Below are 22,004 nucleotides of genomic sequence, written 5' to 3' on the forward strand. Positions count from 1 at the left end.
CTAAACTCACTCTCTAGGTGACCTCATCCACATTCCGTGCATTAAATACCACCTAGATGTTGACAACACTTGTTGATATCGCCAGCCTGGATTTCTTCCTTGACTTCCAGGCTGCTGTGTCAGCTTCCTCCCTGATATCTCCATGCTCAGAATGCATAGATGGCACAAAGTTAGCACATTATAAACTGCACTGATCCACTCCTTGTCCAAACTGGTGTCTCCCTCTGTATTGTCTATTCTTCTGTTCGCTCAAGCTGGAAACACTGGGGTCACCAATGATGCCTGTCTTTCTTCCATTTCACCCAACATCCAGTCTATGAGGAAAGCCTGTCTGCTCCACCTACCAAGTATATTCAGAATTTGACTATTTCTCAATACCTCAGGTATAAGCCACAATCACACCTCACCAGGGTTATTACAATAGCTTCATAATTGGTCTTCTTACAAGTACATTTGCTCTACCCCCAGCTCTATTCTCAACATAGTAATCCAAGTCATCCCTTATATGTAAGTACATGATGTCATCTTTTCACTCAAAGCCCCCTAGTTGTCAAAGACACCAACCACTGTTACCCAAGTATGTTATAGAGATGTGTGTGGTGGTAGAGGGTGTTCTAATTTAGCTGTTCAGGATGGAGCTTTTTAGCTTATTCTCCTGGTTATTCCCCCGTGGTCCATATCTGCTCTTTGTGTTCTTCAGACTTGGAACCTCTCTAGAATGTTTTTGGGAAGAACTGACACCATCCCCCATGTTTTAGCTAAAGTTCCCTCTTATCTATTAATATTTCCCCCAATGTGATCCCATCTGTTTTATAGTTTCCAGGATTTTCTCAAGCCTTTGAATAGACCTCTGGCTTCCTCTCTCTCTCTTTTCTTCCCCAGTGCCTGGATGTATATGTATGTGTCTATATTGTTGGATTTGTTAGGCATATTTATCTGAGCAAGTTTCAAAATATATTTATTACTCATTAATGAAGGAGTTAGTAATCAGATAATTCCAGGTAAATACAAAATGACAGGGAAGAAAACTAATTTTGATACATTAAGTTACTGACTAAGCACAGACTACTATTTAACTTCATGTGGTCATAAAAATATCACAGTCTTATTAATGGGAGGGAGGACTAAATTTGTGAAATGGGTGAATTGGAATTATTTTCTTATAATTGCCAGGTGTGAACCAGTAATTGGAAATAAAAAACGTATCTGAGAAGAAAATAAAAAGCACATTGATCTCTGACTAATAATTGAATGTACCTAGCAATATGTTCTTTTTTTCTTTTAAGTCTCTGACAAAAGACCAATTAGAACAGAGGCAACAATGAGAGGTCAACACAATCAATACCAGCCACCAGCTACAAACAAAGACGCTGAGATGCTGACCACACAGTTGCATAATTTGAGACAAAATTGATCTCTCAGTCTCCCTCTCTGTCTCTCTCTCCATCCCTTTCTTTGGTTTAATGGGTCTGTTCACCTTGCCATTTTCTACATATAATATTAAAGTTTAGATTCTGCTCTTTCTCTGTATATCATATAGTAAATGTTTCCGCTGATATTATATATTTTTGTATTCATTAGTTTTAAAGACAAATAATAATCCATAAAATTTTATGGATTCACTGTTTATATATTCACCTGCATAAGTGTCTTTTACTCTTTGGAATTAATAAGTGATCTGTGACGTGATACATTGAAACTATATATATGCTATTGCCCAATAATTTTTCACCAATCATTCAATAAATGCATTCATTGTAACCAATGCATTCATGAAACTGGCCTAACTCAGTTATTATTATGACAGCTACAAATGTTTATGCTTTATTTCTAATTGCATTTGTTAGTTGGCATTCTTCTGCAGAGACGAGCTTTTCCTTCCCCCATTTTTATTTGAATTTTGTATTGAAATAGATTCATGAATTTTTTAAAAAAAATTTAATGTGTTATAATGTATTTCTCTCATTATTTGTCAAATTGTCCCATTGGCTTCCTTCCATTGCCTTTAAAATTTTTTCCTTTATTTTATTTAAAAAAAATTATTAATGCAAATTATATGTATTTAAGGTATACAATGTGATGTTTTGTTATAAATATACATAATAAGCTGAGTACTATAGTCAAGCTAATTAACATATCCATTTCTTCACGTAGTTACCTTTTTTTAAAGATGGTGAGAATACTTAAGACCTAGTCTCTTAGCAAATTCCAAGTATACAATGCAATATTATTAACTGTAATAATATTTGTACCCTTTGTACCCTTTGACCAGCATCTCCCATTTCCCCTACCTCCTGCCCCTGGTAACCACCATTTTACTTTCTGCTTCTAATTGAACTTTTTTAGTCTTTACGTGTAAGTGAGATTATGCAGTATTTTTTCCTCTATGTCTGGCTTATCTCACTTAATGTCTTCCAGGTTTGTCCATGTTGTCTCAAATGACAGAATTTCCTTTTTTTAAGGTTGAATAGCATTCCACTGTGTGTGCGTGTGTGTATGTGTGTCTATATATGTGTGTATATATGTATCTATACATACACACAAATCACAATTTCTTTATTCATATTTTGACTGACACTTAGGTTGTTTGCACATCTTGGCTGTTGTGAATAATACTGCAATAAACATGCGAGTGCAGATATCTCATTTCCTTTAAGTACATACCCAGAAGGGAGATTGCTGAACCATATCTATTCTAGTCATTTTTCCTTTAAGATTTGTGGTATTTCAAGGTTTTGGGGGGTTGCTATTTGGTTAGGTAGTATGTATACTTAGTCTGTGGACTTTTCTTCTAACTCAAAAGATTTTTCCAGGGAAACACAGAGGCAATTTTTCCTAGTTAATAATTAGCAAGACATTCTGCAGGGTGATTAAACAAAAATTGAATGTTCGGTATGTCAAAATAGATTAAACAGGTTACTTTTTTACTAGTAATGCCAAAGAATAACATAAAAACCTGATGCTCCTCAGCCACGTTACTTTCTTCCATGCATGTGATTCCTTTAAAAAAAAAATGAAACAGTTAAAACTTACAGCTTTTGTTTTTTTCTTGTTCTTTTTTACTGAATCCCTAACTCTGCCCACAAAGCCTCAGGATGTAGGTAAGAAATTTACTTGTATATCAGCTAAAGCTTGACTGAATTAGGATAATTTCTATTTTTTTAACCTTGTTTTCTTTCGATTTAATTCTTCAGTTTTTTCCCCCCTCTCACTAGTTTATATAAACTGATCAGTTATCCCAAACTAACCTTTCTAAAATTTGTATTTTGATAGTCATATTACCAAGTCTATAATTAGAGACAGTTATCACACCTAGAAAATGGTCAGTAGCCTGTGGCAGGATAGAAAGTGTTGCAGAGAGATACAATTTGGATTTAAAAATATTAGCATTTCTTGCAAATGTGTGTAGATTATGGTAAAAGTGGAACAATACATATGAGTTGTGATTTTTCCAGTAGATATTTGGTTGTCCTGTAACAGCTCTACCAACTACATGGTAAACATCTTCAGGGTATGCAGAACGGTACATTTTGTACAGTCCCTCAAAGCCTGACCAAGGCAGTCTCATTCTGGAGGAAGGGATGACTTATATTTCTTCCATCCAAAGGGGAAACATTTTGGACTTCACCTGTCCAGAGGAGGTGTCTTTTTGTAATCCCTCTGGCCTGGAAGGAGCACCTTTGTGTAACTTGAACAAAGGTCCCCTTGGCATCGCAATGGCTCTGAAGGTGTGGACTGTGTCTTTCTCAGTTTGATAACCCCCTACAATATCTGCCAGTAAGACCAGTCAGAGGGCTTGAAGAGAGTGGTCATTTTTGAGGTCTCTCTCTCTCCTTTCCCATTGTAAAAACTTGTTCCAAAGTCCTGTTAATTTTTGTCTGTTTAATGTCTTTTTAATGTATATTTTCCTTTTTATTTCCATTACTTCTACCAAAATTCAGATCCTACTGGTTTCTCAATAGGAAAATTGTAAAAGTCCCCTAATGTTCTTCTTATTTTTTCCTTTCCATCCATTTATCTGACCAATAGTTCTTGTCACTTCCTAATTGTCAGGCACTGTAGGAGATCCCAATATATTAGATATATCACTACCTGACTGGTATTTCTTAGTGTATGGGAATGATTGATCATATTACTATCCTATATAAACATTTTTAATGGTTCTCCATGGCTTCCAATTGGAGTCCAAACTCCTCAGCTCTGTATACAAGACTCCCATAATCTGAACCCAGGCCCTTTCTAACCTAGGTCCCACTATTCCTCTGTATGACCCACTTTCTCCTGAAAATTGATTGACTTTCCCTAAATACATCTCAAGATTTTTCACTTTTGTGCTTTTACTCACGTCATTCTCACACAGAAAGACAGGCTCTTCATTTTTCTGCTGGCTAAATCTTTTACGTCTTTTCATGATCAACTTGTATACCATTCCTTCTATGATCCTGTTTTGGTTTCTCACCCAGGAATCATAAAGCATTCCCGCCAAATAGTTAACCACATTCTAAGTTGGATAATAGTCACGTACATGAGTCATTTGCACTAGAGAGTGCTTAGGAACCTGAGGTCCAGGGGAGATGTTTTAGCCATTGCTGATTGCCTCCTAGTGTCCAGCATAATACTTTGCAAAAAATAAGGACTCCATAAATGTGGTCTATGTGAACACATATAAATGTTCTCTATTTAGTATTCGCTTTTTGGGAGGGAATCCGTGACCTTAGGTGAGTCGAGAGATGACCTAAATAACAGGGTCTGACCAGTACATCTTTCATCAAGCCCTGTCATGGCATTACATTGCCCATCAGTTAATCTTTATATTACTTCTCTAGTCATGAAGGATAAACATGTATCATGGAAATGGTGTTTGTACTTGACATTTGTTATCTAGGGAGCCATATGTCACAAATTTAAAGTCTGGTCAGTTTAGGATTATTTCTAATCAATTAAATTTAATGAATCTCTCTTGAGCACATAATCAGCTGTGATTAAGATCTCCTATTGGCATCATATGACTTCTTCTTGTTAAATAAGCCAAATTATTTTCTACCATCAGTATTCTATTTTATACTTTCTACACTTAAATGCTATGCATAGTTATTTCCTGGGACAATGTTCAAATACCAGGATATGCAATAACCTAAATATTCTTGCTTTTCAGATGACTTCAGGACCACCCAGAAATTTATAGAAGAGAATATTGAATACATGTGAGTTGTGCTAAACTCTTTTTCATGAGGTTTATTGTAATCTTATCTGATACATTCCAGAAATGTCAATGCTTCAAAAAAGTAATTTAATTAAATAGAAACCGTATCAAAAGAGTAAATATAACATTAATTGTAAAATTTAAGTGAGGCAGTTGAACTGTCAAATAGTTGTGAAATTTATAGCCTTTATATTTAGGTAAGTTCCTGAGGCTAGTTGGGATGTTCCTGCGAGTTTTTGTTGAACATAAATGGAAAATCTGCAAATGGTCACCGTGTGCCCTGTGTGGACTGTTGCAGCACCATCATTGCGTTTGCTCAACATGTTCAGGAAGCAACCTTCGAAGATGTGGAAATTCTGGTGAAAGACATGGTAGAATACAAAGACAGATGCGTGGGTAACAAGACACTCCCGGAGTGTTTCAAATTACCTGTAAGTAAATTGCTTGTGTTTCTTAAACCCAGAAGATTATTTGCCAACACTGAGAGAATTTCTGGCTTGAAAATGTGGAAAGAAAGATAGTCTAGGCATATCATTTTTATTTTGCTTTCAGTATTTAGGATAGATACTTTCCTCAGGAGAGGGAATACTGCTGTATTGTCATGCACAGAAGTTGGCTATGCACTTGCCATACGTATGCATATGCCTTATGTATATAGTCTGCCAGATGTATATAGGCAGAGGAGGAAGCCAATAGCCTGAAAATGCACGTTAAAGTACAGAGACACCCACCATAGCTGCCTCTCTCGATATGTATTCTATTGTCACGACTTCTTTTCTGGGCCTCCTCCAAGTAGAGCCATCATCTGCATATCTAGAAAATTACTGCTAAACACTACTTCCAAACACTTTCCCAGTACATTAATATACCCATATATTGTCACCTTGGGAGATGAAGAGAAAAGCCACGATGGAAGGGAAATATAGGCATCAAGGAAAAGAGTAAGAGGTTAAGGGGTCTTGTGATAGTATAGAGAAAGGTTCTCACAGTGTGGGTTGGTTGTCAATGGTGTGGGTAAAAATGCTCTGCTGGTAATAGTGGGAAAACTGTAATCTCTTTCCCAAAGGGTTACACTGATCATTTATTGTGCCCATTGTGTTTTCTAAGAAGGTAGAGAATACCATGACTAAAAATTGTCCTTTTCCCCTTTATTGTCCAGAATAATGTTTTACAGGAAAAAATATGTGCTATGGAGGGGTTGCCACAAAAGCATAATTTTTCACACTGCTGCAGTAAGGTTGACTTTGAAAGAAGACCCTGTTTCTTCTTTAACAAGAAAGCTGATGTAGGATTTCTGCCTCCTTTCCCTACTCTGGATCCTGAAGAGAAATGCCAGGCTTTTAAAAATAGCAGAAAATCTTTTCTAAATCAGTAAGTTTAATCTTAGTAGAAAAATGATCTAATTAAAGAATTATTCTTAGGCTAAATCCAGTACCTATCTTAAAGGAACATGGCTGGGTTGATTGATTGATTCATTCATTCATTCATTCAACATGTATTGTGTGTCAGATTCTGTGCTCGTGTTGAGGATATTAATATGAATAAGATATGGACCCTACTTTAAGACCCTTATATCAATGAAATATGCCTTCTACTGTGATAACTCCTAGAGCAGAGGTGTATGCACGGTGTTAAATTGCTAGGAAGCACAGTGGAAGAAACGATATATTCTTCCCAAGGGGAAGTTGCAGCTTTTAAGTTAGGAAGACATTAAATTACTGGATGTTTAGCAAAAAAAAAAAATCTGTTTTTAGTAGTGCAGTCATTGCAGAAGCAGAGATTTTTCTGGAAAGCTGGTGTGCTCATTGAACCTTAAATCACAAGTTTATTTGAACATTAGTAAATATGATCCTTGAATCAAATGGAGTACATGGAGTGTGTATACATAGCTGTTCTTTGAACATGGAAGAGAGAACCGCCGACCACCTGGCAGCATGGGGAAGGAAGAAGAGCCATAGCTCGGTGTTCAGGATTAGCATTGCAGCCATCACCCTTACTTTTCAGTTAGCAATTTCAGTGATAAGGACTTTAAAGGACTCTTATTGGGAACTAAATAATGCTTCCTTATATTGAAGTTTTCCATAATGGGAAAACTTTCTTCCTTTTCCCTTCAGTTTTGCAACTTGCTCTTCTTGTCGCTTCCTGTCATTTCTTTCCCTTCTCTTTTCCCTTCCCTTCCCTCGTCTACCATTCATTAGTTCCTTTCCTGCTTCTTCCTTTTCCCTTCTTCTCTCCCTTTTTTCATTTTTAACTTTTTTATAGCTACATCTATGAAGTTGCCAGAAGGAACCCCTTTGTCTTTGCTCCTACACTTCTAAGTGTTGCTGCTCGATTTGAGGAGGTGGCTAACACATGCTGTGAAGAGCAACACAAAGTCAGCTGCTTTCAGACAAGGGTGGGTATCGCATTTGTTTCATGAAATGAACAAGGAATCCCCCAACACCACAGATCCAGACCCTCACTTAAAATTAAACTATAGCACAAGGCTTTTTTATCGTACATGACATTCTTTTGTCCCACTCACTGATTTCCAACGCATTGGCCACTAGCTGCTGATCTAAATAGACTCTTTACCTGAGACCCTTGAAAGACAGTCACGCATTTCCAGGATCTCTCTTCTGGTTTTGTTTTCTTTGTAAATGGGAAGGAAGCCCTAGTGAGTGAACACCCAGGGTGAAAGATGACGTTTTATCTTCTCTCTTTGACACGCCCTCTTTTGACTACTCATAAAATGGAATCATCCCAGTAGAGATGGCCAAGCTCATAGCATACTGCCCCACTAGGGAGGCATCATGCACCTTCCTACCAAGTGCAATTCAGTCATCAGGAAGACTGGTCCCAACTTTGTGATGTGCCACAAATGCATATTTCTTTTGGTATATAAGTTTACTAAAATAAAAATTTCATAGATTTTTCTGCCTCTGAACAAACTTTGTAATAGTTTGACTGACACGTAGTTAAAAAAAATAAGAGAATAGTGAGATTTTGCTCTTGTTTCAAAAGAATTTTCTTTTTCTTCTTCAGGCAGCACCTGTCATACAATATTTAAAAGCATTTTCTTCTTATCAAAAAAATGTCTGTGGGGCATATTGGAAATTTGGAACCAAAGTCTTAAACTTTATGTGAGTTTTATACTATGTATCTTGTCTCTGCTTGCATTTTCTTGTCTCTGTCCCATTTTTGTTAAATGGTTGATGAATTTTTATTTATATTCTTCCTAGTATCCCAGGGAACTAGGTGGGTCTAAGCCTACATGGATAGCTCAGAACCAGAACATTAGGTCAGATGAGAGAAGACTTGGGAGATGGGGAGACCCCCAAAGAGAAAGGAGGCTACTTATGAGGTATATTTTGGTTAATTGGAAATGTGAACTGGTCTGGGAGTTCCCAACCAGGGTTTTAAGACCCCCTGCAGTGGTTTAGACATGACTTATCCATTGATCTTTGACCTTAATGATGAGGAGACAACCTTGCATGGATAAATTGTATTTCTGGCATTCACCCTAACCAATTAGTAATGGTGCTAGAGCAATGTCTTGAGAAAATTTTTGAGATTTCAAGTAGGTCAGCAGGAAAGGATTATCTGTCTGCCATGGGCTCACCCAGGAAGTGGTGGCCCTTCCATGAAATGTCTTGCTATAATGATTATGGAAGAGAGCACATCTCTCAGGGTTTTTTGTTTGCTCATATTCAAGACTCTGGGGGGCTCAAAATATCAGCCTAATATTAGTGATTTTGCAGGCTGTGTAACCCACCATCATCTACTTGATAAAGACTTCTGTAATAAATCAATGGTGCCAATGCTTTTTGGAGCTATTTATATTGTATTGGTAAAGGACTCCCACCTATTTTACTTGCTGATTAAATTATTTTAGTGGTTTATCAATTCTATTTCTAGAAATATTGCTGTACTCAGTCAAAAATTTCCAAAGATTGAATTTAAGGAACTTACCTCCCTCATAGAAGATGTTTCTTCCAAGTATGATGGATGTTGTGAAGGGGATGTTGTACAGTGTATCCGTGACACGGTAAATATTCTCTAAAACCAAGTAAAAATAGTGCTTTTTGGTAACCATTTTTATTCTGAAGTTACCCTGATGTGTGGTTATTTTGCCATAATGAAATGTCAATAAATTGTTGAGTAATAATAAATTGTTGAATAATTAACAATGTTAATAAATTGTTGAATAAATAATTAATTTAATTTTTTAATAGGAGCCTAGGTTTTTAAAGATTACTCAGCAGATTGTATCTTATATGACTAAATGTCTTGACGTAAAACTTCAGGGATTTTTGAAAGCTTATTAGTCTAGATTGAAGTTTTTTTTTTTTTACATTACAAATCCTCTTTTAGAGATGTTAGAAATTAATAGTGAAGCTCAAGGGGTGACTTGTCATCACTATGTTTTTAAGAGCTGCTTTCTCTGAGATTCCTCAGGCTATTTATGTAGTCTTTCCAAATAAGTAGATACATTAATTTTAAAATTTCCTTCCTTGCTTCCTTCTTCCATTTCCTCCTTCCCTCCTTTCCTCTTTCCTTCCTTCCTTTCTTCCTCCCTTCCTCTTTCTCTTCCTTCCTTCTTTTCCCTCCTTCTATCTTTTCCTCCCTTTCCTCCTTCCATCATGCCCTCCTTCCTTCCTTCCTAATTGACAATTAAAAATTGTGTATTCTTATAGTGTCCAATGTGATACTTTGATACACACACACACATGCTGCAAATGTTTAAATCAAGCTATTTAACATAGATGTTACCTCACATGTTTTTTATTATTATTAATTTTTTTTTCTTTTTTGTGGTGAGAACACTTCAAGTCTCTCTTAGCCATTTTCAAGTACTCAGTACATCCGTGTGAACTATAGTCACCATGATGACTATGATGTACAGTAGATCTCTGGAATTTATTCCTCCTGTCTAGCTGAAATTTTGGGTCCTTTGAGTAACACCTCCCTAATCCCCCTAGCCTCCATAGTCTGGTAAACTTTAAAGTGATTCTTCTCTAAGGGAATATATTGGTAAATATATCTTTAGCATAGTTTAAATTATTCATGCACTCAAAAGAAATACAATTTTATTAAAAATATCCTGACATCTTCTTAGTTGAAATTAAGCTTTATCTCGGTAACTTTTAATTGGTTTAACTGTTTTAGGTTCACAGCCTAAATTTAAAACTTCATATGTATCAAGTGAAAACAAAATTTAAATGAACATTATCTATTAAATTAGCAGATGAAATGATTCCAGATGTTACGCTCTTGTTTTTTTATTTATTTATTTATTTATTTTATTTATTTATTTATTTTTTTGATGTTATGCTCTTGACTGGTTTTGTATGCCACCATTCCATTGTGAAAGATAACCCAGCCCTGAAGAAGTTTTGAACATGAAATCATTTCTCATTCTTATTTGGCACAGAGCAAGGTTATGAACCACATTTGTTCAAAGCAAGACTCCATCTCCAGCAAAATCAAAGAGTGCTGTGAAAAGAAAATACCAGAGCGTGGCGAATGCATAATTAACTCAAACAAAGACGACAGACCAAAGGACTTAAGAGAAGCAAAATTCACTGACAGTGAAAATATATGTCAAGAACGAGATACTGACCCAGACAACTTCTTTGCTGAGTAATATCACTCTTTATTGAAATTTATAAAGTAAACAGAATCTTATAAGATTTGACCTCTGTTGGCTAATTTGAGTGGAAGGATATAGAACCATTTATTTCACTGGGTATCATATAATTTTTAAAAATCACAGCTATAGACTATAGTGTTTTCACATAATTTTAAGAAAAAACAACTGTGGTATTAAAGTAATGGCTAACATTTACTGAGTGCTTGATATGTGTCTGGCACTGGGCTAAATACTTTATGTAGATTATTTGTTTTAATTCTTACAGCAATCATGTAAAATAAGAACAATTTCCCCCGATTTTTCAGATGAGCAAACTGAGATACAATGAAGTGACTCGTTCAAGATTTACAGCTAAAAAAATGACAGAGTAAGGCTTTGACCCCAGGAGGTCTGGCCTAAGAAACTGTGGGCTTAAGAGCTGCATTATCTCATCCCACAGCTGTAAAAGGAAAGACTAGTGTATTTGAAACCACGGGGACTCAATTTGAGTCCTGGTTGAGTCACTGGGACAAGTTAACCTTTCTGTGCTTTATTTTGTCATATATAAACTTCATGTAAGAATATTCATTCATTCACATAAGAATATTCATTCATTCATTTATTGGTAGTGAAATATAATCCAGGGACTTTACTGGGTTTCTACCTCCAGGAAACCTTCTCTATAGGGAGTATAATGTGAGAAGAGACAGATGTATAAATAAATAAGTGCAAAAAAGATTCTTTTATTTCTAATAGCACTATGTTCTACGTAATGTAGCGGACAGAAGAAGAAGTGGTCAATTGGGTATGGGGACCCTGGAAAGGCTTGATAGGGAGGTGGTACTTGAAGAAATTTTGGTAATCTAGACAGAGGAGGATGAGGACGGATAGAAGTATCACACTGCTTGATGTATATGTGAGTCAGGCAGCGAAACACCAGGGTAGTGCGAGTGGGCGGAGCTGGATCCTGCAGGATTACTAAGTAAGGGGATCCCACCAAATGGTTTTCACTGAAGAATAAAGAAGGACAAAATCAGCTTTATTTTTTAGAAACTTCATCTGGAATGAAGCCCAGTTTGGGGCTTAGATGACTGTGTAGGTAGTTTTCCCCTCCAGTGGGATGGGACATATGAATGAAAAAGCAGATTTTGTGGGGAAGAGAATATACTTAGGTCTGAGCACACTGGTTTTGAGAACGTAGGTAGGTAACTCATTGGGACTATCAGGAAACTGTTATATATGTGAACCTGGAGCACTAGAAGGAGGTCTGGGTTGAAGGTAACAGGATATAAGAACAACTAATGTGTATTGAATACTTACTAAATTTTAAGTGCTTCTCATCTACTAACCAATGGAATTTTCAAAACCATCCCCTAAGGTTAATATAACTTTATTATCCCCATTTTGCAGGTGACAAAACAGGCACAGAGAGGTTAGTAACTTGCCCCAGAGTCACAGAGCTAATATGTGGCATGGCTAGGATTCAGATGCAGACAGTGTGGCTTCAGACTCCTGGTCTTATAACCACTGTGCTCTAATGCATCTCACAAGTTGTGGATATGAAGTCAAATTAAACTAAACAAAATGATAGATTGTACCTGACATATGTGCTCCATAAATGGAAGCCATTTTATCATCATCATCACGATCATCTGCATCATCATCTGCATTATCATCACTATTACATCACAGATGGTATTTGAAGCCTGGGGAGAAATGATTGAGCAACAATGAGCACACTGAGTCAGAACAGAGTTTTAAGGTGTTTACTACATCTTTCTGGATGTAACCATTTGAGGCAAGACCTCAATGGACTCCCCCACCAAGAGTAGGCTTCCAGGGTGTTTTGATTGCAACATTTTGGGAGGTGTTTCTATGTGTGTTTTTATTTTTTCCTGGGAAGAAGCTTATGGCTTACATCAAACATTAAGAGGAGCCTTGATTCTCTGAAGTTAAGCACCACTGCTTTAGGGTGTGGGGATATATCTCACAAATGGGACTGAGAAGATCACAGGCTGTAAAAGAAAGTGGAGGGATGAAAAGAGTTACCTGGGCATGAAAATCTTTTGTAAAGTATTAGTCTCACAAAACATGGAATATCTTAACTTATTGTGAACAAATAGATAAGATTCTTTTCTGAAGAAGACTGTAAAATGAACATAACTGAAGTACTTGGAGAAGACATGTCTCTCTTGAGACAAGAGTCAACTGGTTTAGAAAAGACGGGTGTAGACAGCCCGTGGGACCTAGGGTCAAATCGAGTTTTGTATCTTCCATTAATAGCAGGGTGCTTGACCACGCTGTGGCTTAGTTTCCCCATGTTAAATAGCATTTATTGTGAGGACTAAGTGAAGCTAAATAAGAAAGTGTTTGTGAAGACCAGGAAGCATATCTCTATCTCTTATGCACAAAGCTTGATCCTGTGCCTACCACCTCTGAGGGCTTAATTAGTGTTAGCCTCCTTTTCCTCTCTTTCCTGCTTTCTCCCGAAATCATGCTCGCCTACACTCTTGAAGCTTCTGGCTGAGACCATAGAGACCACTGCTAATGATTTACAGCTGAAGGGGTGAACACCCCAATATTTGGCAAGAGGCAAGATGGAGTAATGGGCAAAGGCTGCTCCCATCTCTCACCAAGACCACACTGGGAGTGAGAAGCTAGCCCTATTCCCAGCACCCCAAGGTGGAAGTCTGAATGCATTTTCCGACATGATTATACTCAACATGTATTTTCTAAAGTACCAATGACACAATATATTATTTCGGATGCTTTGTCAGTTAAATCATTCTAATAGTTAACTCTAGTAATTCTATCCTCCTCCCAAGTAAAAAACATTGTTAGTCTAAAATGTAACATGGAAGAGAAGTTTTGTATTAATAAAATGATCTTCTATAGTCAAAATGTCCTCTTAAATAACTCCCTGACCAAGCCAGAGGAGGAGCTTAGCATTTGAAAGCAGACTCTGTATTAAAAGATCTGACTAGAGTAAAAGATAGTAGGATTTGGTGTTTTGCTCTTTTTCTAAATTATAATATATAAAATATTTTTTCACACTGCAGGTTTACTTACGAATACTCAAGGAATCATCCAGACCTGTCTATACCAGAGCTTTTAAGAATTGCTAACGTATACAAGGACCTCCTGAGCAATTGCTGCAACACAGAAAACCCTGCAGGTTGTTACCGTCATGCGGTAAGTCCTATCATTGTAGGTTCAGAAAATTAAAAAAGAACAACAGCAAAACACTTAAAAATTGATATCAAAGTATTACTCCAGTCTAGGGGGTAGAAAATGTGATTGCTCAGTCAGAGTCTACTGTAGATCAGCACAAGATGACCATTGGGAAGGCCAACATCACCAGTCTGGCTTACGCATAGTGTTTTGCACTACTAATCCAATGTGTTGATTAAAAGAACTCTTCCTGTTAAACATTGTACATGTACATTAATTTATGTACTTTGTATTTTATTGAGCCATATTAAATCTTTTATGATTGTAGGGGTAATAAATGATTATTATAAATAATTAGGAAAATACCAAAAGTTCCAAAAACATCCACAAAAACTTTCTGATTCTATCACCAAGAAATAGCTATAACTAATGTTTTGTTCATCTTTTGTGTACATATACTCATGTATGTGTGTATGTTTTTAAAAATAAAACTGGAATAATTCTTAGGAAATGTTTGGACATGTTTTTTATTTGGTCCAAACATTTATAACAAAAAAAAAAAAAAGAAAACCTTTTTTTTTTTTTTGGTTATAAATGGTGCTGTATTAGTTTCCTATTATTGCCACAAACTTGGGTGGCTTAAAACAGCCAAAATTTATTCTCTCACAGGAGGCCAGAAGTCTGAAATGGGTCTTAAGGAGTTAAAATCAAGGTGTTGGAAGCGCTGTGTTCCCTCTGGAGGCTCGAGGGAGACTCTACTTCTTGACTTTTTCTGTTTGTAGTATAGAAAACATTTTATGTCATTAAACAGACTTCAAAATACACTTCTTTTTTTATTTCAGAATATTACGAGGTTACAATATATATCTGGGCAAGTCAATTTCACAAGACCAGTTTTCTTTACATAAAAATGGAGATCACCACCACTCTGGCCACTTCAAAGTGAGAATTGGATGTCGTTGCCAACATAAGATTTAACTTCTACTTTGTAAATTGGAAGGCTCTAAAAAATGTACAAAATGATACTGAAAAATTTGGACTTTCAAATTTAGCAAAAAATGTATCTGTATTTACAACTGAAAAATTCAAATTTTTGCACTCACATATAAAAAGTGTCCTCAGTTTAGGGAGTAATATGTAATAATGAGAGCTTGAAAATGCCATATAAATAAAACATTGAACAAGTTGACTTACAGCTTATGATTACATTTTAGATAAAATGTTTGTAACTGTGATTATTCTTATTTTCAGAAAGATAAATTCAATGAGACAACTGAGAAAAGCCACAAGATAGTACAACGAGAATGTGCACATTTCCAGCATTTGGGGAAGAATGGCTTGAAATACTAGTAGGTTGTTTGCAAAGTGGGCTAACACTTGTTACCAGGGTAAAATAAAGATTCCCTTACCCAAGTCTTTCAGTTGTAGCCAATTCTTAAGCTCTGGGAAGGAATTAAAAAACTCAAAAATCAAGAATACACATTAAGCTGTCATAGTATAATCCTTTACCAGAAATGAGGCTAGAAATGGAAGAATTTTCTAGGATTTTAGACAAATTGATTTTCTAATGCTTTAGTTTCTGTTTGGACTTGGCTTTCTCAATCTCAACCTAGAATCCCTGGATCCCGCCCATTTGAAAGTGGAATGGAGCAAATTGCAGGTTTCCTGGGGAAGAGACGGTTTGCTCAGGATTTAAGCCCATATTAACTGAGTTTACAGAAATAACTGGATTTACTTATCACTTTAATATTTATTTTTTCAGTGCTCTTGTGAGCATTCATGAGTACTACGCAGTTTATTTGGCTTCTCTTAATTATACTAATGTAGTGTTTGTTGAAACTAAACATCTTCAAATCGAAGTAAAACACGATTTAAAAAACATGATTTTACAATTTCTGCAATTTGGCTGTTAGCTGAGAATTCAAACTCAGTCCATGAAAGATCTTCATTTCCTTCATCTTAGATTATCCTTTCTGAACATGTATCCATTAAACTCTCCCTTTAAAGTATTTACTAACTACGCAAATGATTTCAAGAGGATTTTACATACTACCAAGGTATTTGCTGCCAAGGAGCTCCTACACTCACAGATGAAGGCAGGCCAGGTAAATCTAAGAGCTTCTGGGATAATCATGGAATTAGAAAGGAAGCTAAAATAGACATAGGAGGCAAGGTGCAGGAAAATAAAGTGAAGAGACATTTCTCTACTATTTCATAAGAGAACTGAGGTTCATGTTGTACTAATATTGGTTGTCTCTAGACTTGAAGGTTTCAGTCGCTGTTCCAGGGAGAATGGGTATCTGTTTTCATTTGGAACCAAACAGACAAATGTTCTTTCAGCTACCTTATCAGACTCACAAAGACAGCCCCTCAGCTCTCCACTGAAGAACTCATCTCTCTTGGAGAGAAAATGGTGATGGCTTTGACTACCTGCTGCACGCTAAGTGAAGAGTTTGCCTGTGTTGATAATTTGGTGAGTATGGCCTGTATACCTATTCTTAAAAAAAAAAAAAAAAGATATTTGCTCTCTTTGATTTATACTGATTATCTGCCTTACTCATTTTGTTCTATTCAACGTTGTCAAGCAAGGGATGTCAAGTTTTCCTTTTGGCTTTATGAAAACCATAAGAAACAGAAGAGAATGTCTTAAATAGTTTTGTGGAGGGTTCTCCAAGTTATCTTCCTCATTTCTTATTTAAATTAGAAGTGATTTGTTTTGTCAGCATCTGTTTATGCTAAAAGAAAAATAGAAGTGATTTGTTAGGGCAAATGATTTAGGAATCACAATATTGTTTTAAAATGATACAGGAAACTTTATAATTTTAAGTAATGTTACAAATTCTCCCTCTTGTCCAGAGAGAGAGTTCAGTAAGAAAATTGCTTTTTCTTACAGCAAACAGATGTTGAGTGTATCTCTTTGGGGCTGGGTGGAGAGTACTCTGGGGACGTCCCAGGACAGGAATAAACCCAAGGGACCACAGTGTTTGATTGCTACTTTCAGTTGGCTGCTTGCAGCTCTCTGCTCACAATTGTTTGTGTATATGTTACCAAGAAATTCATCTGTCGGCATCTAAATTGCCATGGCTTGCATTTTGGTCATAATGCCATTTGGGACCCTAGCCTCTACTTTTCTTTGTATATAGTGATGTGTTACGAGTGCATGTGTCTTTCTGAGTAAGGTTAATAGTGATCTCAGAACAATCTAACTCTTCATATTACTATACTTTTTTCAGAACTCCATTCCAGTTTTAAAATCATGTCTGGGTTCCAACTCTCATTGGTACAGGTGGATTTAGTTCTTGGAGAGTTATGTGGAATAAATGAAAATCGAACCATCAACCCTGCTGTGGACCACTGTTGTAAAACAAACTTTGCCTTCAGAAGGCACTGCTTTGAGGGTCTGAAAGCTGATAAAACATACATGCCTCCACCTACCACTAAAGATTTATTTACATTTAACGCAGACTTGTGTCAGGCTCAGAATGAGGAACTTCAGAGAAAGAAAGACAGGTACAAATATTCTCTTCCATTCCTCTTTTTCTTTAGCCTGAAGACACACCATGCATTAATGAGGTTTATTGTAATAGATATGTGTTTTTGGTACCACAATCCTATTCCTTCCACCAAATTGTCTACTCTCTCCTATTCAGAAAAACACCAGTGCATATTTATTGGCATTGTTTATAAATAAAAACTCAGTTTGTCTTTTCCTTTGAAAGAGACTTGGAGTGTCCACTAAGCTACAACTTGAAAAGATGAGTTAGCGTAGCCAGCAGAAAGGCTCATAGGCAGGATCATAGTGAATTGGATTTTCCTGAGAGAATGCTCTGAGAATCTCACTCACTGTTTGAAAAAAAAGGAGAAGCCCAAAGGGACAGGAGTCTTACTTTCATTTTCTCAGGTGATGCTTTAAATGCCAAGAAATAAGACCTGTTTCTTGGATTTAGAGTGTGTCTGTATAAAGTGTAGTGGAAACAGCATTCGGCTACTGAAGAAGGGGGGGGATTGAAGGTTGTTTTAGACACAAATTTTCTAGAAAGATCAAATATGGTCATGCATTCTATCATACTTTATATAGTAAAGACCTATTATATGTTCTCTTTTTTCATGGAACAGTAATTACTCTCATTATGTGCGATATTCATAGTGTAATACACTTTCATATTTTCTAGCACATCCTATTCTAGTCTGCTCTATTTTATTCTTTTAATGATCTCATTTTCATTTTAAAAATGAAAGTGACAAAATGTAAAATGTGGTTAATCCTTAAATCTGGAGGATGGGTATTCAAGACTTACTAAATTAGTCTCTCTACTGTTGTGCATGAAAAATTTTTATTACTTTAAAAATTACTCTAAAATTGTACTTTTGAGACCCACCAATGGTTGCAACCTGCAGTTTGGAAAACAGTGGAATTCTACAAGTTATTAGAAGTTAAGGACATCACTATTGTCTATGGCAGTTGTAGCGCTTAGTTGTAACAGCTTATTCTTCTTTTTTGAATTGCTTCTTTCATATATTTTTTATTGACATATAATAGTTTCACACATTTTTGGGATACATATGATATTTTGATACCTGTATACAATGTGTAATGATCAAGTCAGGGTACTTAGGATATTTATCACCTAAAACATTTATTTTTTCTTTGTTTTGAGAACATTACAATTCTTCTCCTCTAGCAATTTTGAAATATACAATAAATTATTGTCAATAATACTTTTTCTCCTGTCCTGTTGAATACTAGAACTTACTCCTTCTATTAATAACTGATTTTTGTATGCCTTATCCAACTTCTAGCACACTTTTCATATCATTTTGTCTGCCATTACATGACTCTCCAAAGAACGTTTCAATGGAATCCATTCTATACGTTTAACAAGAAAAGTTTCAGCAGAGTCTTTCAAAAGTGAAATATTTTAACTCTTTACACTCACCCACGTTGAGACCTCAAGACATGTGATTCTATAACAAGCATTCTGGAGAAGAGGTGCTTTCAGGAAGAAATCTTTAATTAATTCTATTTGACATCTTTGGGCCGCAGGTTTCTTGTCAACTTAGTGAAGCTGAAACATGAACTCACAGATGAGGAGCTGCAGTCTTTGTTCAAAAGTTTCACTCAAGCCATGGAGAAATGCTGCAATGCAGAGGACCCTGAAACCTGCTTTAATGAAGAGGTAGTTACGTTTCATTTCTACTGGAATCCAACTGGTATCACTGGTCAAATAAAATACAACAAAACCCCGTAGGATTCTGCTTCCTCTCTGCAATGACTACGAGGTCTGTGTTTGAGAGTACAGTTGCTGCACAACTAACATGCAGACATCTCTCTGATACAGGCTTTAGGCTCTGTCTCCTTGGTATAAGAAAAGCTATCAGGGAAACCTGGGTTCTAATCCCGTCAGCGTTGATTTTTTTTTTAAGGAGTATTGCCCTGGTTCTTTGGCTCCTGACTTGGAAGGATCATAAGCTGGGCCGGTGCGATGGAGTGATGACATGACCGACGCTAGCACTTCCGCACAAGCAGCTTTTATTGCAGGCTTTTTAGTACAGAAATAGAACGTGAAAGCATGTTTCCTGAGAGGAAACGGGTGTATCTCTGCAAGTGGAGATGACCTGAGTCTTACCAGACTTCTACTTTTTGTCTACACCTTATGATATGTTAAATTTTGGGTGGAATATGCATTATTTTCCTGGGAAAAGGATGGAGAGTTCTTAGAGCTAAGGGCCCTCCCCGTTTTTATCATTATAGGGCAACTTCTGGAGGTTGCCATGACATTTGTAAACTGTCATGGCACTAGCGGGTGTGATTTTTACTGTGCTAATGTATGTCAATGATGGTGGAGTTTGTAGCCACTCCCTGTGGAGTGACCCTCAGCTACCTTGGGAATGTCAGCCCCAGTGGATGGCTCCATGGAAGTGCCTGTTCATTGTTGCTGACTTTTTTTCTCTCTCATTATTTCTTTCCTAGCAACACCTGCTCCACTCTCAAACTCAATACCTCACCCACAGTTCATGCGCACTCACATACTTCATGCACACTCATAGGCACACAGACATATCTTTCATTCTGGTTGAGAGCCTCTAATTCTGAGTGAGTGCTTAGTGAAGCTGACTCATAAACTCACAGATGAGAAACTGCAGTCTTTGTTCACAGGTTTCACTTTTTTGGTACATATGATTACCTTTTAAAAAATATTATTAACTTTAATTAGAGGCTATTAATCAATATCTGCCACTTACCTGAGGGAGTGTGCACATTAAGGCCATGCAAAGGGAGGGTTGAATTTATTGGCAGTTCGTAAAAGGGCTTGGATATCTATTTCAAGTTCACTTGACAAAAGAATGTTCGTTGTCTCCCTATACGATATAGGGCTGGTTTAAGTTTTCTTTCCAAAATTCAGGGCAACATGCCTCTCTAAATTTAAATGATAGTGTCAAATTTTTCTCCCTATGTGTTTTTATTTCTTTTTTTTTTTTTTCTTTTTCCTCCTTTTAGGGTCCCAAAATTGGCAGCTGAAGCCAGGCTGCTTGAGCAAAAAGTAAAAAGCACCAAAGGTACTTCAGTCTCAGTCACATGTCAAAAGTATTTGTGGCGTATTTCTCCCTGGCTTTTTCCTTCTCATGCTTCATTGTCTATTTCTGGCTTACTCCACATGCTTTGTAGCTAACAGATCCCTTTCCTGGTCCTGTACTGTTTCTCTGGGTATCAACCACTCATTATGGTGGATGGCAATGCTACATTCATGCTAGCATTTTTCTTACTGTTCAAGCAGTTTTCTGAATAGCCTCTGCCTTTCTCCTGTTGTATTCAGCTGTCTTGACCAGATAGGTGAGAGACGATTGAATCTCTGAATGTTGACAGAAAGAAGAGGGGTAGCTGCTCAGGATTTGGGGTAGACTGGCCTCAGTTAATTCTGTTCCAAGAATCTTTTTAAAAAATATCTGTTTACTGAGATATGACTGATATACACACCACGAGTCTTGTATCATTTACATAAACAAAAAGTGATATATTTGTGATTTCAAAAAGATATATAAGAGATGTCCTCTCCCCTGCAGTTTATGTAAGACTTCTAACATAAACTTTAAGAAGAAATTGTTGCATAGGTGTGACAGTGATGTACAGTGTCAGGGAAGAGAAACCTGGACCCCAACAGAGAGTAGGTTTGGATCTACAAAAGGCAAAATACAGTTGCCATTAACAGTTATTTTACTTTTTTGTTTTAATTATTTTATTTTTTTTTTGAGACAGAGTCTCACTCTGTTGCCCGGGCCAGAGTGCCATGGTGTCAGCCTTGCTTACAGCAACCTCAAACTCCTGGGCTCAAGCGATCCTCCCGCCTCAGCCTCCCGAGTAGCTGGGAGTACAGGCAGGCACCACCATGCCTGGCTAATTTTTCTATATATATTTTTAGCTGTCCATATAATTTCTTTCTATTTTTAGTAGAGACGGGGTCTCGCTCTTGCTCAGGCTGGTCTCAAACTCCTGAGCTCAAACGATCTCCCCGCCTCAGCCTCCCAGAGTGCTAGGATTACAGGCGTGAGCCACCGCGCCCGGCCAACAGTTATTTTAAATAGATGACTTTCTATCACCCAAACTATCACATAGTCTTTTAATACATAAAATACTATTTTTTCTTTCCAGAAATGACCAACTTGTCAGCTTCCTAATTGTCCTGTGGTGAATTTCGTTTCCTGAGAAGAATGAAGTAAAAGGATTCTTCTGCAGTCTTCACCTGAAATCGTATTATTATAGAAAGTAATAAACACAAAGTTGTAAAGTTATTTCTCAGACTAATATTATGCTGCTCACAAAATTAAGCAATCATGATTAATTCCTTCTATGGGCATCTTTTGCTCACTGCCTATTCCTTCCCTGCTCTCTGCAGGTCAGAACTCTGCATAGCGACTGTTTGCACAGAGTGCTGTTAAATCCTACTCCCCGGGAAGGAACCGGGGAGTTGAGTGAATGCACTTTTACTCCTACAACTACTGCTACTACCAATAGCTAGCATT

The 22,004-nt window shown here is 36.8% G+C and overlaps 1 protein-coding gene across 3 annotated transcripts; it reads left to right on the top strand.

Annotated features, from left to right (window-relative positions):
* Positions 1-2,978: 2,978 nt before the first annotated feature.
* AFM (afamin) lies at positions 2,979-21,773 on the top strand. 3 transcript variants are annotated; one of them, XM_045532807.1, is made up of 15 exons: positions 2,979-3,101; positions 5,156-5,204; positions 5,502-5,634; positions 6,363-6,574; positions 7,466-7,598; positions 8,228-8,325; positions 9,101-9,230; positions 10,617-10,825; positions 13,874-14,006; positions 15,237-15,334; positions 16,326-16,458; positions 17,272-17,495; positions 19,030-19,162; positions 20,485-20,543; positions 21,634-21,773. In XM_045532807.1, the coding sequence occupies exons 1-14, from the start codon at positions 3,014-3,016 to the stop codon at positions 20,503-20,505; spliced, it is 1,794 nt and encodes a 597-aa protein (XP_045388763.1). In that variant the 5' UTR covers positions 2,979-3,013; the 3' UTR covers positions 20,506-20,543; positions 21,634-21,773. The 3 variants fall into 3 exon arrangements, with proteins under 3 accessions (XP_045388763.1, XP_045388764.1, XP_045388765.1); XM_045532808.1 differs by lacking the exon at positions 20,485-20,543 and having other exon boundaries at positions 2,985-3,101; XM_045532809.1 differs by lacking the exons at positions 17,272-17,495; positions 20,485-20,543; positions 21,634-21,773 and having other exon boundaries at positions 2,985-3,101; positions 19,030-19,152.
* Positions 21,774-22,004: the final 231 nt, after the last annotated feature.

The sequence above is a fragment of the Lemur catta genome, chromosome 19 (assembly GCF_020740605.2).
Source record: "Lemur catta isolate mLemCat1 chromosome 19, mLemCat1.pri, whole genome shotgun sequence".
NCBI classification, from domain to species: domain Eukaryota; kingdom Metazoa; phylum Chordata; class Mammalia; order Primates; family Lemuridae; genus Lemur; species Lemur catta.

What these genes read in the sequence shown, in the direction of transcription:
- AFM (XM_045532807.1), top strand. Translation starts at nt 3,014, where the DNA reads ATGAAACAGTTAAAACTTACAGCTTTTGTTTTTTTCTTGTTCTTTTTT. An exon ending in CACAAAGCCTCAGGATGTAG is followed by an intron (nt 3,102 to 5,155) that starts GTAAGAAATTTA and finishes CTTGCTTTTCAG; the next exon opens with ATGACTTCAGGACCACCCAG. An exon ending in AGAAAATCTTTTCTAAATCA is followed by an intron (nt 6,575 to 7,465) that starts GTAAGTTTAATC and finishes ACTTTTTTATAG; the next exon opens with CTACATCTATGAAGTTGCCA.